We start from the raw sequence: 18,928 nt of genomic DNA, 5'->3' as shown, positions 1-18,928 counted from the left end.
TTTACTTGTAAATATAGTTCTGAGGTTGTATTTTAGGCAAAGCCTTTTTATTCTGCTCAATACAAACTTATTTTGTAAGAATTATGGCCCTTTGTAATTTTTAAACAAATACATTTTTTTTATGTTTTTGTAAGCCCATTATAAAGGGACATTTAATATTTTCACCAGCTGCATTATAAAGTCAGACCGAAAGTGTCTAGTAAGTGTTCAAACAATAACTAATTTAGAATCCTTTCTCAAATCAGGTGAGCAATATATATAGGGCTATCTCTATGTTTTTCTGACAAAAAAACAATCAATATTTGAGTTAAATTGACAAATATTGTTGTAAAATGTTTTGTGAAGACATACAATTGGATTACTTTTGGGTTAATAGGATTATGGTTTCTGCACATAAAAATATTTAGAATAATATTTGGGTCAGTCGGTTCATGTTCAATATTACTGATAGTATAAGTGGAAGCAGTGACTTAAAATAAATTACCAAACAGTTTATGCTCAATTGCTTTGAGTTAACATACAAGATATGACACTTGGAATACTAGATCTTGGTGGCATAAATAAAAGACCTTGTTTTGTCACATTAACTTGTAATCAAGCACTAACTTCCTCTAAATTCTCTTCAGGTGATGGTTGGGCACAAACAAGAAGACATAGATCACAGGCGTATAGCATATGAGTAGACAGGAGTTTCACACTCTGCCAGACTTACTTCCTCAGACGAGCAGATTTAGGCTTCTCAAGATCACGCACTGCACACTAAGACATAGTCTTTGACTACAACAAGGCCTTAGGGGATGAAAGTACAGAGAGGTCCAATTGAAATCAATTCTGTGCTGCGTCATTTCTTTATTCTAGAGGTTGATGGACATGATTTATGGCATCAAGTGTGCAGTTTGTCAACTAACTATCAACACAGCAGTCTTGTTCACCAGCTGCTCAACTTGAGCTTTTAGCTTTATTGCTTGAAGCCACTGTATAAGAGGAGGGAAGGTGCAGACTCATCAAAAAGTCTCAAGGTTGAAACTAGGAAGAGAAGTTTGTCAAGAGTGTGAATATTTGCTTTGAAAACAATTGTTACAATGATTTGGTTTCCTTTGAAACTTGATACATACTATGTGTATGTTGAATGAATTGAGATGCTTAAATAAAGAACCACTATTCAAATATCAGGAAACTGCATTTTTCATACTAAATTGGTAAATGATGTCACCATTTCCTGTATGTATTTAGATAAGATATGTTTCCACAATTAATATTTTTAGGGACTATTTCTCAACGTAATGAAATAGATTAAATTTGTACAGCGTTATATGAGCTTAATATGTGTTTTCTGTTTCCTTAAAATTGATGAAAAATTGTCAGAAGGTAATGAGACCAGTATCCATTACTGCAATCATACAATAAAAAATACAGGGACAAGCCCACTGCTCATATAATATGATTAAACCTTGTTTAGGGGCATGAGGCAAACAGAGTTACTTTCAAATGTTAAAGATGCACTCTCACACTTTGGATGTTTTGACAACTGTTTTCATTTTTAGCTCTACTGGCCAAAGGCCAGAAGAGCTTATGCGATGGTAATGTGTACGTAGTATGTGCGTCTGTAAACAATCCTCGTTTACATGATACAGCCTACAGTTCCTTTCGAAAACCAGCCAGATCCGCCCATGTATGCCTAGTTTATGGGCCTTGATAGTATACAAAAATCAGTGTGTCAGTAGGCAATTGCTCGTTAACATGATACAGCCTTTTTGATTGTATATCAATGAAACTTGTACAGTATCTACATATCCATATGAGCTCGGTTCCTTTCGAAAACCAGCCAGATCCGCCCATGCATGCCAAGATTATGGGCCTTGATAATAAAAAAAAATAGTGTGTCAGTAAACAATTGCTCGGTAACACGATACAGTCTTCAGTTTTGATTGTATCTTGATGAAACTTGTCCAGTATATCCATTAGAGCTCAGTTCCTTTCAAAAACCTGATCTGCCCATGTTTCCTGGATTATTGGCCTTGAAATTATTAGATGATGGGCCTTGATAGTATAAAAAATGCTATTTTGTAATAAATGCTTGCGCATATGATACAGTCTTCAGTTTTGAGTATTCAGATACCCATAAGGGGTTGGTTCTTTTCGAAAACAGTGATGTTGACCACACAAACCCAGCCAGTAGAGCATAGGCCCTTTTGGGCCTCTTGTTTGTTTTGGATTGGTACCATCCAGTCTTTGCGAAAAATGCATGGAAACCAGTAATATAAGACTACTGACAAAAAATTCAATTGCAGACTTTTTTATTTAAGTTAAAACATTGATGTTTTATGCACTTTTCTTAAACCGTTAGTAACATTAATCTTCGAAGGAAATATGAAATCTGGGATTTGATGTTTTGTCAGCAATCTTTTACCATTGGTTTACTGATATTTACGCAAAAATTTGCTCATTCCAAGACAAAACAAAAGTTGTTAAAACGGTATATCTGTGAGAATGCAGCTCTAAATGTTTTGGCAAACATGTTTTTGATTTGGCAGCACAATCAATCTTGAACATTGCTTGATTTTACTGCTGTATTAGAAATTACAGGGGTAATGGGGGATTTTTTTTAGTGTTTTTATTGCTTTTTGTGATTCATACAGTCATACTTCATTCCCCAGGGCACAACTTACAAATAGACAGAACATGAAAATGGTCATTTTAAAAGGTCAAGGACAATGCAAGTTGAACAATCATATTGTTCATGGCTTGTATTTTTGGTATATTTTGTTGCATATATGCTATAAAAAAGTTGAAAGTTAAAAATAACTTCATAGTTGAAATGATGGCTTTGAATGGTTTTGTCAGTTGAGAAACAGCACTATTAAGAAATATGTTAATGGTACTTTATTATTTTAATCAATTTTAGATATTTGTATGAAAATTATTATCTTATTTTGTACATGAGACCTTTTAAACAGTTATTTATAATTTAACAATGTGTAAATGATCAAAACTTAAAGCTGCACTTTCACAGATTGTCATTTTAGACACTTTAAAAATTTTGTCTCAAAAGCTGATTTGGTTATCATTCCTTTAATTCAGTCATATTAGATAATTCACAATAGAACCAATCAAAAATGTTTGGTAAGACTGCCGAAAAGTTCATTTACATTAAATTGTTCGTAATGCTACTATACCCATAAAACATCATTTTAGCCATAAATATGACAAAATGCAATCTGATCTTATTTCAGAAGTCTTATATCACTTAAAATTGGGTCTATGCAAAAAATGGTCTATTTATAGACCAACAATAAAAGAGAGCCGGTAGTCAAAACGATCAATTAGTGAGATTGCAGCTTTAAATACACCTTTTTAAGTCCGCTGTAAAATTCCAATGGTTTGCCTCAATCTTTAAAGCTAGCATACTGTTTAATTGACAGCCATACTTTTTGTTTAAAAGTGTCATGATATGTTTGTACAATGTGTTTATATAATTCATTAAAGAAGTCAAAACAAATTTGTTTATCTTGTAATTTGTTTTCTATTATTTAAATGACCCAGACGAAAATTGGGAACGTCAGTGCTAGTTCTTTTACTGCTAATATTCAATGAAGTTTCTATTGGTGTAGCAGCAAGGAGGTGTTACATTAAGGATGCATCATATAAACCAAATTATACATTCATATGCACAACATACAGGCGTGTAGCCACCTTTACGTGAATACGCGGCTGAAAAAAACATGGTTCTGAAAAAAAAAAAAACTGAAGTAGCAGTATGCGAACTTGACTACATGATCCAAAAACTGGTTATTTTCCAGAATGCACTAGATTGCACCATGGTTTTCAAAATTTTCTGAGGGGGGCATGCCCCCGAACCCCCCAGCACATTTATGAATCCACATGAATAGAGGGGTAGCTACGCCCCTGACATTATTGAAACCACAGTGTGGCTAAACAACACTTGTATGATTATCCTACGCAGTGATCTCCCATGGAAAATGCGATCGCCAAAGAATCTAAAGGGGATGTTTATATGGACTAGATTTGAAATACACCAAGTGTTTAAAAATGTTGATTTCAGTCACGAAGAGAATCAACCATACTCCTCACTTGTTGGAGTAAGATGAAAAGTCCACTTACCGCGGGAAAGAAAGTACATTGAAAATATTCATTTGATTCAATTGACTTTATCTTTTTATAAATATGTTGCAATACATAAAATACGTTATTTTTTTTTATAATTGTTCACCCATGTTGAATTTTATTTGGCAAATTTATTTGAGATTTATATATTAAGAAACTCAGTTTTTTAGTATGTGAATGGTTTGGACCGGCTTCCTCAGCCGCTAAAGGGATATGTTTATGACATACTTTTTTAAATCTTTCTCACTTGAGTATTTGAGTGAATTTAAGTGAAGCGTACAGGGTTTTGAAAATGCATCTTTTACTTGGATTTTATAGCTTGTTATTACGAAATAAAGTATTGTGAATCAAACTAAGTGTTAAAGCTAAGCTATTGATGGCTGGAACCCTAAATGTTGATATGTGCTAAAATATATAGTCTTTGAAGTCCAAAATTTTGAAATGCGTTACAAACACGATTCAACAAAAGGCTGTTGCACAATCAATTGATTGACATAATATTCGAGTATGTGTTATCTGCACCGGCATGGGCTTGCTCCCATCTTTTTTTAAAAATGCAATTGAAGTATAAAAGAAAATCAACCTGGTTACTATTATTTCTGCAAATTCAGTACCAAGGAGTAAAATAAATATAAGTGTTCAGATGCATTACGAGAAAAATATATGTCTGGTGTTAAAACATGAGAGAGTCTCTTTAAACAGAAAAGTTTTGGCAGATAGTCAGTCAGATGATCATAATTGTATAAATAATAGCTTTTAAACGTCGTCATTCCTGTTCATCAGAGGTCGGATGATAAATATAATGCATAGCATCATCGCACTGGAGTACGAGAACGTTGTATACAGAGTATGTTTAAACTGAACATGCGTCTGTTTATTTCGATGTCCTAAAACGTTTAAACTGTTTAAAGGAACTATAACATTATGAAACAACAATTCTGATTACAGAAACTCATTGGCTCAATCTTTCCACATCCGCCCCTCCTTCAGAACAGAAATTGAATGGCTTAAAATGTTGGGCCGGGGTAGGTGTACTCCTCTAATTTACAGTCCGAAATAGGGCATTTTTATCTTAATATTGTATTTTCCCCGATATTGACTAAGAATGTATAAACGGACGACTGACCCCCCCCCCCCCACTGAATCTTCAAATGAGTACATGCATTAATACCGTCTCCATAGCCTATTGGTTAAGGCGTAGCCTATTGAAGTCGTAGTCGTGGGTTCATTCCATGGTCCATTTAGCTCGATCCCTTTGCCGCGTGATGCCTGCCTCTCGGTACTTTAAGGATGAAAGTGGTTTAGTGGTGTAGGTTTCTGCTTCTTACCCATGACTATGTGGGTTCGATCCCTACCAGGGCTACTATCTCAAAAATGACACAGTAACAGTTTCTAGCCAGGAAACGGACTAGAGAGTGATTTTATCAGCTAATCACCTTTAGCAAAATCGAGCTTGTTTATTTTAGTTAGATTTAACCAATGAAAGTTGTACCCCTTCATCGGTGCTTTGAAAAATAATTAAAGGACCCTGTTTGAAGCAAGTGCTTGCGCTTTCACGGGTAATCCTTGACCGAGTGGTCTTAAGGAATACATTCAGTGTTCTCTAACCTTAAAGTCGATTAAAATTTCAATATTATAACCAAGTACCACCAGGAAGTATCTTTGGAAAATGCAAAATTAAGCAAACAGTTTGATTTTTTAGATTTATTAGTGAAATATGCATTTTGATAAAACAGTTTTCTGAAAAGGAATAATAAAACTACACATCTGACGCAGTTGTATATAATAAAACTGCTTTAGATTACACACAAGTTGAAAATGCCGATTGTATACGCGAAATCAGGTAACAACTAACATCTTGCATTTGTTATTTTCTTGAATATTCTATCAATATTAAATTAATTAGCAATTATATGATGACATGTACATATCCCAACTTTTTTTTAACCCAGCAGCTGTAATACTGTGGAAATCTCCAACTGGTGATTTCTCCAACTTCTGTGTTCTCCAACTTCTGTATTCTCCAATTGGTGAATTTTATCAATAGAAATTGACTGTGGAATTCTCCAATTGGAAATTTCTCCAATTGGAGAACCGTTTTTACAAAATCATAATTTTTGATTTTTTTTTAGATTTTAATAAAGTTAATAACTCTAGTACTCAAAACATAAATAGAAATGTAATTTTCTGTTCCAAATTGTAATATTTGATTTTTTTCAAATTGCTGATTTTTTCCCCCGTTTCGGCTCATATGGAAAATTCTCCAATTGGAGTTTGCCAAAACCCCGCGGGGGACCTAAAATCCAATTGGTGGCCAACGGGAGAAATCAATTTTGGAATTAAAATTTTCATATTTCTTAAAACTTTTTTTTTAATTTTACTTAAAATATTTCTAATTTAATGGACAAACTTTCTATGTGTCGCTTTTGAAGTTGATATCTAAGATAATAAAAAAACTAAGTTTGCAAGTAAACCGGATTTGCAAACTTATACCGGATGCTGTTAAAACAGGTTTCCATAGAAACGATTATTGAGAGTCATGGGAGTTTTCAAATTCTTTATTGGAATGAAAGTGTTATATTGCCGAGCAATGCTCAACAATGTTCAAAAACATAATCGCTGGCAGGAAATATTGCATATCAAAATATAATATAAGACATGGGTTGCTATGGCAACCATTTTCACGTATACGTTTTTTTCCCATTCTTGACAACTTCAGTAAATTTGTCAGCACACATCTAAAATTAAACATAACAAGTAACAAAAAGGAAATCATAAGTGCAGATTTTTTTTAAAGTTTTTGTAAAACTGATTTTAAATGTTTCCATATTGAATTATATACTATTGAAAGAAACATAAATATTTGAGACCAAACATTGATCTTAAACCCATATCAAAAATCTACTTTTTCCATAGCAACCAACTCATTTAAACAAAATAAGTACTCTTCGATCACCTGTACATATTGGATTTATGCACATTATGTTCAAAGTTACATTTGAAAACGCAACTACACTTCTTATATTTAAAACTTTTAAAACTATGAGTGACTAACTATTCAATTTCTATCCAGATAATGAGTGAGTTACTTTGATTGTTCACGCTTTTGTTGCAACAGTATTTTCTTCCTATTTTCATCAACTTTTTGCGACTAACTTTATTTTAGACTTTCCATTTTTTTCTAATTCACCTTATCTGAATTATAAGTTAGTGAGAGGGTTTCTGGTGGAGATTTTTCAGGTTTGAGGTGAGAGTGACATTGAATAAGTTTTGCTTTGCTTGAAAGTTGAAAAAATTCTTTCGCAAGTCATACTTGTGTAAAAGTATTTGATTTTGAACATTTATCCTATACGAAGCTTCTTGCTGGGATCTCTGCCTCTCATCTATTCATCTATTTCACGTTCAATGGTCAAAAGTCCACCCATCTCTATCTCTGTTATTTTCTGTGTAAGATTAACTTTGTTACTCTACTGTTTAATGTTCTGTTTTTCCTTCTTTCTTTGCATTTTCTTTCCCTCAGCAGTTCTAATATATTTTCAAATATTTGTATTTGCTTTTCCTTAATCTTATTCTGAATGACTGGGGCATTTCTTGCGTCTTTCAGTGCAGACATTTTTTCGTCTTCGGCCAATGTAGACAGCCACTTCGATGTTTTGTTTTGTGTCCACATAAGTTAGTGCGGATGGTTTAGTTCTCAAAATCATATCCAAACTGGCAAAGTCTCAGAAATGATGTTAGTGCATGGTATCTTCTAAAGACTATCACGATCACCTTAAATGTTAACTCCCCAGTAATTTCCACCAGGCAGTTTGTATTATGCTTGTCTTTTTAGAATGATAACTATACTACTGCAACAAATTTCAAGTGACATTTTTATTTCAACAGAGGAAAACACCAACTCTCCTGCCATCAATGTTGAGGCATCTGTTGACCATCGCTTAAGCCATATTGTTAACTGAAGAAGGTCATTATTGAGCTCTCGTGGATTTCTGACGCTTTCAATAAGTCTCCAAAATGGCACTGTTATCAGTTTATCGATGATTCCGAGTGCCCAAATGCCACCAAGGTGTACAATTTCTTGGATGTCAAACAGTATACTTTTCAGTTAACCATTTCGGCTTGACCATTCTTCCAGGAAGTTAGACATGTCTTCAAGATGGTGGTATGTAGCACCAGCAGCACAAAATATGTGGTTATAGCGCTGCCCTCTGTAATTTATTAAGTTATATCTTTTACCTTGTTCTTGAAGATATGCCTGAAAATGACTGCTGACCCCTGATCGTTCACATCCCCTACTCGAGAGAGCTTTGCTAGCTGTTTCTAACAAGACGCGTAGTCCCACATTCAGCAATATTCATGGAGTACGGACTCTCCCTCGGCTACAATAGTTCTCTTATACATTTTCAGGCTTTTCTCAACTTCTGTAGCTAAATCTAAAATTAGATGCATTTTGCAGAAATATGAGCACATGTTAAAAATCCTTATATACCTTAGAATACTTTCTCTCAGTTTTTTCAGCTTCCTGATGAAAACAATGTTGGTTGATCCTTGATCGGAAATGGTGGTTCTAACAGATCTTTACGGCATCTATATGGCCTTCAGTATTCATTGTTCTTGAGAGATCCTCAACCGGGTTGAAGAGATAATCATGGAGTGTCTGCATCACCTCTACCTACTTTAGAAAGGCCGGTTGACAATGTTCCATCTTTAGTTGTTACTTGGAAGCCTTGATAATGTTTGTGAAATTTTGAAGTAGCATCAAAATGAAGTGTGTTGCATGCTTCATCTTCTAGTAGCTTTGATGCAACTTGTGTATTTGCAACATGCTTTGCTTCTAATATCAGTCTACTTCTAACTCCAGTACTTGGTAATCGATACAGGTTCTTTCCGGCTAGATTTTGAACAACTATTTCAATTACCGAATTGACCCTTTTTGACTTACTTCACTTTCTGCTATCAGTGCCGTAATAGTTTCTCTCGGCTCATTACTAAATTTTCCATTGTAGTAGGTTTCAATAACTGGATCCTCAAGGATAGAGTTTGTTGCTTCCAGTTCTTTAATTTTATATTTTTCTGTTGAATGTCATCTTTAGGTTGTTCTATGGCTTCTTTGTGTCTTTCCACAATCTGATTATTTTTTCAACGCATACTTTAGTTAGAAGGTTTTTCTTGTCTTTCTTCAAACTGACCACACATCATCTTGATGTATCTCGTTAATATGTTTAATTATCTCAATTGGCTCTTTTTTTCTCAGTACTTTGTACAGGCATGAAATTACCTTATCGCTTCGCTTTATCTTTTTATTCAAATTGCGAACAGTGTTGGATGATAGTTTATGCTTCGCATCCTCAAGCTTTTTCACAGCCAAATCAAATGTTTCTGAAAGTGTTTTGTAGTTTCATTACAAGTTTTTACTGCATTCAGCAGTGAGTTGGCATCTTCTGATGTTTTTTGTGATATTCTTCACTTTATTGCTAGTAACTTAAAGTAAGTTTATCAAACGTTCAACTTTTTTTTCCGAATTCAAAATTTGCCCTTTAAGGTTTTCCTTTCCTCTTCAATGCAATGAAGAAATTCTTTTCATCTCCATGTTTTTCTGAGAAACACCGCTCATTTGAGATTTAATTTTAGGTATCTGTTTAATTATCTGTGCAGTTGTGTGTTGTATTTTTGGTTGCTCAAATGCAAAAGTAGTAGCTAAGAACGACTGGTTTTATTCATTCTTCTTAGCCCATGTTAGGTTTTTGCTTTCTGTTCAAGACGAAGAATCTTCACTCGTAGATGACCATCTTTTCTGGATTTCAGGGCTGGAAATCTAGCCATCAGCTCAACAATTGCCTCTTTTTTATGAGTTCTTCCTCTACACATCCAATATTCTCATTAGTCAGTAAATCTGAAGTAATAAGGAATAACTCACTAGACATACTTTTTTGCTGTCAGCATATAACTTCTGAATTATATTGAAACTAAATTCAGAAAAGAATACAGAAAAGGAAAAAGACACAGTTTAACAATTAACAAAGTTAATAAATCAACGGATGACTTAAATCGTGCGGCTTTTTTCATGAGAGGCTTCTAATTAATTAAGCAATCTCATTTGCCGAATTATAATGATTTGATACACATAAACAATGTTTTAAGTCAGGGGACTATGCTGATAACTGCTTTATTTCTATATATTCATCTACGGTGATAACACCACAACAAACAGATTCACTACTTTATTAGTTACCATTGTTTAATAAGTATCAGCAGAAATCTGCAGTGTTAATGCTCTTGACTTAAAAACATTGTAAATCCAACGTGTGACATTCATTTCACTTACAAAATGTAACTTACAAACCAAAAAATGATAATCAACAGAAATCTGCATTGTAATAAGCAGAAATGGAGGCAGGCAGTAGTGGGTGCGTGTGTGTGTGTGTGTGTTGGGAGCGTGTACGAGCGTATGTGCATACATGCCTGCGTGTGAGAGCGTGTATGAGTGTGAGGGCGTGCGTGCGCGCGCGCGCGCGCGCGCGCGCGCGCGCGCGTGTGTGTGTGTGTGTGTGTGCGAGTGCGCTCACGTGTTTGTGTGTGGGGTGGGGGTGCGAGCGTGTGCGCATACATGCAATCGTGTGCACGCGTGCTTGAGTATGAGAGGGTGTGTGGGTGTTCGTTTTTACGCATGCGTGCGTGCCTTTATTGTACCTGCGTGTATGTGCGCATGTTTGTACGTGAGCTTTTACAACTCTTAACAAATAGATCTTATAGAAACTATTTAATGTGTTCATTCATAAAAAGTGCTATACAGATTGGATCATGTTTTCAATTCGGACTTCAACAGAAGAAACAAATGTTGAATTATAAACTCAACAAAAATAAACCATAGCTGTAACATATTATTGATCAGTGGTTTATACAAAACTAAACTCTTATTTAGATAAACAGTATTTCGATTAACGTCATGTTTAACGTTTTAATACGATACGTATAACATAAGAAACAGATATAGGAGTTACACTTTTCTTGATATCAGGCCATTTAAGAAAAAATGAAAACATGCATTTAAAAAGATAAAATATTAAACGAACAGTTTTTTTACAAATTAAAGAAAGGCGCTCTTCTTTCAGCGAAACACGACGCCGTTTTTCCTCGAAAATTGACGTTTTAGACGAATTTAAGATAAACAAACGTACAACAAGAGAAATAAAAATATATGTCCGTGAACGTTTTCACGAGACGCACTTGAGGTTGAAATTGTATAGCGCTGAACGAAGAATTGATGAAAATACCGGTTGTTGTAGCTGGAACGCAAAAAAATGAGAGACGTCTCAAAATTGACGTCAGTGGTATATTTTGAAGACTCGTAGTTTCAAAACTGTTCCAAATATTGAAAAAGTAAAAACAGTCCCTAACTGGGCATATGCTCTTCTTTTCGTAAATTAAATTTCAGACATTAACTCGAATATTCGCTCAGGGTCGCGTTCCACCTTAAATGAAATGAGTATTTTTAAATATTCTTGAATGAAAAAGTGCACTGTTTGGTGTAAATATAATGACATCAATCCCGCAATTCATGACTTATATTAACACCAATAGTTCATTAATTTATTCAAGACAATTTTAAAAATACTTCATTCATTTAAGAACGTGTGGAATCCTTCGGACACCACACACTTTAACCAGCCCAACTGCAATAATACCCCGATAATAACATCAATCCCGGAATTAATTCCCTAAATGAACAGAGTAAACAACGTTGTAAACTAAAGATAGTTACGCCTATTGTGTTCTTGACAAATGGAAAACTGTGTATTCATCTGTAATCCCTGTAGAAAAATAAAATTTATAACAAGGAAGTTATTTGAAATGGTACACGTACAGCTACGTACAGCTACCATATGATCTCTAGTTTATGATTTTAATGCAAAATATTTGATTTTGCAGCTGGTGTATCACCTGTGATTTGTGGAGACAAGCGTTGATTGGGTTTCATACAAGTCCATGGGAAGTGAAATGGCATCAGCTTCAATCATGGGAATGGCCAAAACATCACATGAATCTAGTTGAAGTATTTATGCTGCAAAATTGGGATAAAGCTAACTTGAATGCGAATGATTTATCAGTGGCGTTAACCGTGTGGCAAAAGTGTTTAGTCTTTCCTGCCACACTGAGGCCTTTGGCTAAAACACTTCGGAAAAGCAGGAAAAAAATAGCTCACACAACATCGCTAGATGAAAATCACAAACAAACTGTGTTTAATGACATAAAACAGGTTATTCAACACGCGGATGTGGTCAACTACTTACATAATCCCGTCGAGATACAAAACAGTATCACTGACCTTGAAAATGGTGACCTTTTTGAATTTGAAAACGAGTTAAGAGAAATAATGAACAACACAAATGAAGCAAAAGAGAGACCACGAACAATTCTATGGATTCTCATAGCAGTGTGCATAGCCATTTTGGCAATTGCACTGATGTTTATGCAACAAGGGTTACCGATGATCTTCACTATACCACAATTCAAACCATCCATGGAGAAAACGGGTCAGATTTTTTTTTATTTACTTCATTTCATTAATATTGTCGAATTAATTCCATCGATCATTTTGATAAATAAATGCAATCTTCGACAAAAAGCTATGCATTAAAAGTACATTTTTCAACATTTAACAATAATGATTATGATAAAAAAACTAACGTTTTACAGGTTGTCTGCAGGAGTATTCGCCTTTGTTTCCAACATCGCCGCTGCTTGTAGATTTCTTCAAACATCATAAACCCCTCGTTGTCCGGGTATGGATGTTTCAGTTATTGGACGAACACCTGAAAAACACAAAGAAAAATGGCATTCTATTCGAAGCTGACATGGGGTATGGAAAATCTGCTATTGCTGCTCACATAACATGTGCCAAAGAAGGTGATCAAGGTATCGATATGAGAAAACGTCTTATTGCTTTTCATGTTTGTAAATTTGATGTTAAGAAAACACACCAGACAGGAGTTTTTATTCAAAGATTAGTTTCAATGATTTCAAACAATATTCCAGAATTTAGTCAGATTATTAACGAAAAATGTTTACAGTCCTTCAAAACCGGTCAATGCGACTCTGACCCGTTTGGTTGCATAGATGAATGCATCATTTTCCCTTTAATACGAACGAAAATATCCGATGGAAGTGAAGAATATAGGCTCATAATAATCGATGCTTTGGATGAATGCTATGACACATTTTCATTTGAAAAAAGTAACAAAATATTCAATCTCATGGAACGTCGAGCAAAAATGCTGCCAAGCTGGATCAAATTACTTATAACAAGTAGACGGCTACCACGTAATGAAAGACTTGAATATAATTTAGACAGAATTTACTTTCATACCCTCGATTCCCGGAATTTAAATGACATTGATCTATTTTTCAACCAGTCTTCTAGAGAAAAGAACGTCACATTTTTCCAGCTTGCTGTTAATGCAGATCTTACACAGCCGAACCTAATAGGCAATTTGAATAGGTATTATCGAGACCAGTTTGATAGATGGTATGATCACGGGTTCGATTTTTCGAAATCCATTTTAGAAGTGGTGGTGACAACTTATCTTAAAAAAACTCCAGAGAATATTAGGGAAGTGATTTCTTTAAATGCTGTCGAAAATGTATCACTTTCCATGTTTGAAAATGAGCTATCCATTATACGACAGTTCACAGATATCATTGATGGCGAAATTGAGTTCAAACATTTTTCGTTGTTTAAGTGGCTGGAAGAAGAGTGCCCCGATGAGAAATATTGTCTGTCCCTTTCTAATGGTCATCAGGCAAATGCGCATTTTATTCTGCATGAACTGAACACTTCTAATATTACTTTTGATGTCACCAATTTACTTTTACACATACAATCTGCTAATGATGGTTCAGGTTTACAAGAACAGTTCATGAACATACCTAAAGAAGCCATCTCTAGAATAGAGAAGAAATTTTCAGAAGCACCTGTAGTAAGGATAATTAAAAGAGGCAAAATGAAAGAAATACCGGAGATACTGTTCCACCACTTTCCAGGCGGCAATCACTTCAGTACTGAAAACATTTCAGCGGCGTTTATTGCTGCAGAAAACGGATATACATACGCTTTAAAGCAACTGGTAGATCACGGAGCGGATATTCACTTTCGCATACCAACGTTTTCAAATATGTTAACGATGCATGACGCTGTGGAGATAGCATTTAAGTTCAAGCACTGGAATTACGGGTTGCTAGACATAGCAGCACAACATGGGCATACAGAAACAGTAAGATTAATTTTACACGATGGCTTATTCTCCTCTTATAAGTTACATGAACGAAATGGAATTAACCTCTCACCATGGCATCTTGCTTGCATGTTTAATCGTAGTGAAGTTGTTGAAGTGTTCTTACGGTTCAATCGTTCTTTTGTGGACTGGAAATGTTTATACTTTGCAGCTGAAAAGGGCAATGTTAAAATCGTAAAACTCCTCTTAGATGCAGGTATTTATGATGAATGTGTGTTATGCACAAATGAATTATACTGGATTCCAAACGGCACAGCTAGAGTACAAGCAGACGTACACCAAGAAATGATTTCGATGTACGTTCTGTTCGATGACTGGAGCGAATTGTCATGTGAATCTGCCTTACATGCAGCTATTCGACAGAACCACATAAACATTGTTAGAGAGTTGTTAAAGGATAGCAAACATTCAACGCTGCATTGTTTAGACCGAGGAGGTCGTCCTCCGCTTATCTCTGCACTTCAAAGTAATCGTACTGAAATGGTTGGACTTTTCCTTGAAGTGAGCAACGCACACATAATAAAAGTGCAATGCCAGAAAGTGCCCTTGTTAAAAGACAATCTGCAAATAAACCGCATAGAATTGGTAAAATTGAACCACATGAAATGCCGAGCCGGACACGGTACTGAGCATGCCATTCCGCCGATGTCTGAGGTATTACAAAATATTATTGATCATACAAATTTGGACTTTAACCGAAGAGACGAAGACGAGTGTTTACCTATCCATTATGCAGCCTGTGGAAACAACGTTGAATATCTTCGCTTATTACTGCAACATCATGAGATGCTGTTTCAAAATCTTCTTTGCTCTAATAACACAAATGCCTTGCATTCAACGATTCACTGTAAAGCATTCGATACCTTTACTTATTTTATCAATTCGTATGACAAATTAAAGTCAAGGTCCGGATTTGGACAAGAAATGGAAGAATATGTGCTGTACCTGCTCAGACTATCAAATGACAAAGGGGAATACGCAAAGGACGCCATTGACAAAACATGGAAAAATATGTTCATACTTATGATTGAAAAGTTTCACGTTGATATTTCAATAATGTCAGATGAGAAAGGTAAAAGTATGCTCCACTATATTGTTAAGAACGGGCATTTTGAATTACTAGATTATCTGGTAGCAAAAAAGCACAATCTCGTTTTGGAATTACTACAAAGAGTTTCATTAAAAGGAGAGTCACAAATTCAATATCTAGCAAAATACATGCCTAAGCGCAAGTATGTCCGAACTGAATTAGTTTTTGAAAGTAGTTTGACACATCCAGTTGAGCACGATCAGAAAAAGCTTTCGGCCAGAGAATACTGTTTTTCATTAGCATCTAGCTTTTTAACACGACATGGGGTGTTTAAAACGGAAGAGAAGATCGCTATCTTGAAACACCTTCTTCGAAAACAAAGTTATAATTTAGCTGACATTTACTTGAAAAACATCATGTCAACAGACCAGTTATTTAAGTCAAATGTGTTTCGTATTATTCTTCATTTTGACAACAATGGACATATTACAAAAAACTATCTATTACTTCTTTTACATGACATAGAGACTCAGCACAGACCTGATTTCAAGAGATATGATATTTTGATGTGTTCGACATGCCAAGAACTACGCAAGAAGTGCTTAGTACATATGTTTACGCGTAAAATATCGCTATTTGAAGAAAATTTAATTAGCATTTTCGGCTATGCATATGAAAAGATATATTTTCGTGTATTTGAACTTATGATTAAATTGATAGATGAAGTAACCTTATCATCTTGTGTGGATCAACAGGGATTGAATCTTTTAGAATTAGCTATAAACAGTAAATCAGCAATGTTGATGAAGTTCTTTATGGACAAAGGTGTTAAAATCAAATTTCCCCTGAGGAACTTTTATTCGGCTCCTTTATGGAGAAAGAAAGTGAGACATTACATATGACCTTAGTTAATGCAACCTCGTCTTTTCAGTGTAGAGATATGATAGACTTTCATTTCCTGACACATAAACAAATCATAAACATGATATTGAATACAACAACGGCCACGAAAAGTGGTATTCAAGAAAAAAATGAGTTACTTATCCTTATGATTAAAAATGAAGTACATTTTCTTTATCAAAATCCGTTTTTCATTTCCGAAAGAAATGATCATTTCTACGCAAACATTATTGATATTCACAATACACGTATAACGGAATCATTTGTTTGCAAAGAAAATTCTGCAAATTTCTCATTTATTCATTTGTTGTCTCTACACGGCTATTCAAACTCGATAGAAACATGCATCAAGTACTTTGGAAATGGTATTTTAACTTGTTCAAATATTGATCATTTTACACCGTTATATCTTTCTCGTGTTTATGACAAGACAGACAAAACTTTTAATACTATTTTGAAAAACATGGACAACAAACAACTCGGAAACACAGAATCGCAACTTGCGCAAGAAGGCATATGACGGCAAATATTAATTGTTTAGTCTCTGAAGAAGGTAGGGTTATTCTTGAAAAGTATCACATATTTGATACTCACAAATAAGACCACAAATAAGTGAATGTGTATTAAGACTGTGCAGAAAAATAAGTTTTATTACTCTTGACTTTTGTTTTATTATAGATCGCTTGTATAATATAGACAGTAGAGACTGTTTGGTTTTGTACAAATATGTGTCTTGATGGATCTATAAATAATTAGTTTCCCCGTCAAACTAAGATGAGACATGTGTATGTTGTTATTGATCATTATGTTGTTAATAGTGTAAGATTTCATTACGTTGTTGTTATTGTAATATGCCACTATGCTGCTTTTATTGTCATATGGCAGTATGTTGTTGTTATTGAAATATACAATTATGTTTTTGATATGCATGATCATTCATTTTTCTTTAATAAAGTTACTTTGTACATAGGATATTTAACTATAATGTTAATGTGTTTTTGAAAAAAAAACTTTTTATGTTCAATACATGTTGAAATTGTGTATATTATAATTGCTTTTTCTGATGAGAGTTTTATGTGTTGCTGCTATGTATTATCATTAATTTTCCTAGTGTCGATTGCGCCCTATCCCTGTGTCATTAGACGTAGTCTACATTTAAAGTTTTTGCTCCTGGGTTTGTCATTTTTTCTGATTTTATTGCATACCAATATTGAATTGATCAATTGGATGGTTATTTATTTTTGATGGATTTCAATATGATTGTGACTAATTACTTTGATTGTTTATATGACAACCGAGGCCAATATTGAAATGGATAGAAATCAATGTACTTGTACCCTTTTGTAATTTGAATATCAATTTATGATTATTTTGTGCATACATAACGGTATGGGAATAAAACGTTAGTTATCTTTGTACTTTTATGACGAGATACTGTTTATGTGTCAAAGGTCAATAACTCATCATTTTCATATTTTTTTCTACATTTTCTGGACATATTGTTTAGGTTTAAATTATTATTCACGTCCCAATGGCTGCCAAAATAAGTTTGTATTAAACAATGTAGTACAGGGCGGTACCCTAGAAGAAAATGTTTACTTTATGTAATAGGAATTCATCGTGTTTTTTTTTTAGTAGAGTATGTTTTTGAGAATACAGGTTCACATATTTATATGAGAACATGGAGTCCAGTAAACCTCGGGTAGCCAGTATAGGTAACCGAGAGCTCATATTCGAGTAGAAGGTCAGAACCCCGCCCACTTGGTCATTTTGTTGGATAGGTACTTTTACTAGACGAGATACAGATGTCAATTTAAAACATGTGTACAGTGCTAGGGATATTCAATTCTATTCTCAACCATACTGCTTTGCTTTTAGATTTCTACGAGTCGCTGTTTAGAAACACCTACCTATGTGGTGAAAATATAATATCACTCACAAAAATAATAATCATATTTGTTCTTTTACATGTTTTATTTTTATCTATATATTTGTATATTGGTTGTACTTGTACATGCTCATTAAAATAGTATCATATAAAATAGTTTTTAATACATTTGATCCAAGTCGATTCAATAACCGAAGGGGTATGATGTGTAGCCGTCTATGATCACTCTTCAATCGAACACAAGTCTATAATTTGGGACAGAGTCAATAGGCTGGCGGTATCTCGAGACCGACCAATTCTGATCAGCAGCCAATTGTATAAACAATGGTAAATAATTACCTCGGTAAGTAAAACCACCGGTAAATTCCATGGTAATATTACCATGGCAGTAAATACGTTGTATAAAAGAAATTATCAAGGCGGTTAATTTACCAGGGTACATTTTACCAAAATGTCCCATACTGCAATAAAGTGACGTCATTTTCCCGCACAGCTGTCAGATTGGAGGAATCTATTTTATAAAATAAATGAACATCCACATTCCATTTCTATAAAAAAAAATCTAAAAGGCAGGTTTGATGACAAATTTCATTAAATCGGTCCAACAAGTTACATGGTATATATTCAACAAAACAGTACAAAGTATTTATAAGCTACCTCCGTGGCTGATCAATAAAACACATGCAACACTTC

At 34.4% G+C, this 18,928-nt stretch overlaps 1 protein-coding gene across 6 annotated transcripts in view; it reads left to right on the top strand.

Moving 5' to 3' along the window:
* LOC128243531 (uncharacterized) overlaps positions 1 to 18,368 on the top strand; it is a 38,062-nt gene extending 19,694 nt beyond the window's left edge. For 3 of the 6 annotated variants that reach the window (XR_008262842.1, XR_008262843.1, XR_008262844.1), the window contains exon 3: positions 627 to 3,517. Coding sequence is in view for 3 of the 6 variants with exons in the window: in XM_052961359.1 (XP_052817319.1) it covers positions 12,055 to 12,659; positions 12,823 to 16,349 (4,132 nt within the window). In the remaining 3 variants the exon portion in view is untranslated. Of the gene's footprint in view, positions 1 to 626; positions 3,519 to 5,732; positions 5,969 to 12,054; positions 12,660 to 12,822 lie in introns of those variants that run through there. The other 3 variants (XM_052961360.1, XM_052961359.1, XM_052961361.1) reach the window with 3 other exon arrangements.
* The last annotated feature ends 560 nt before the right edge of the window (positions 18,369 to 18,928 follow it).

Source organism: Mya arenaria, chromosome 8 (genome assembly GCF_026914265.1).
Source record: "Mya arenaria isolate MELC-2E11 chromosome 8, ASM2691426v1".
NCBI lineage: Eukaryota > Metazoa > Mollusca > Bivalvia > Myida > Myidae > Mya > Mya arenaria.
The sequence above is the reverse complement of the archived record's forward strand: the minus strand, read 5'-3'. Positions and strand labels throughout refer to the sequence as shown.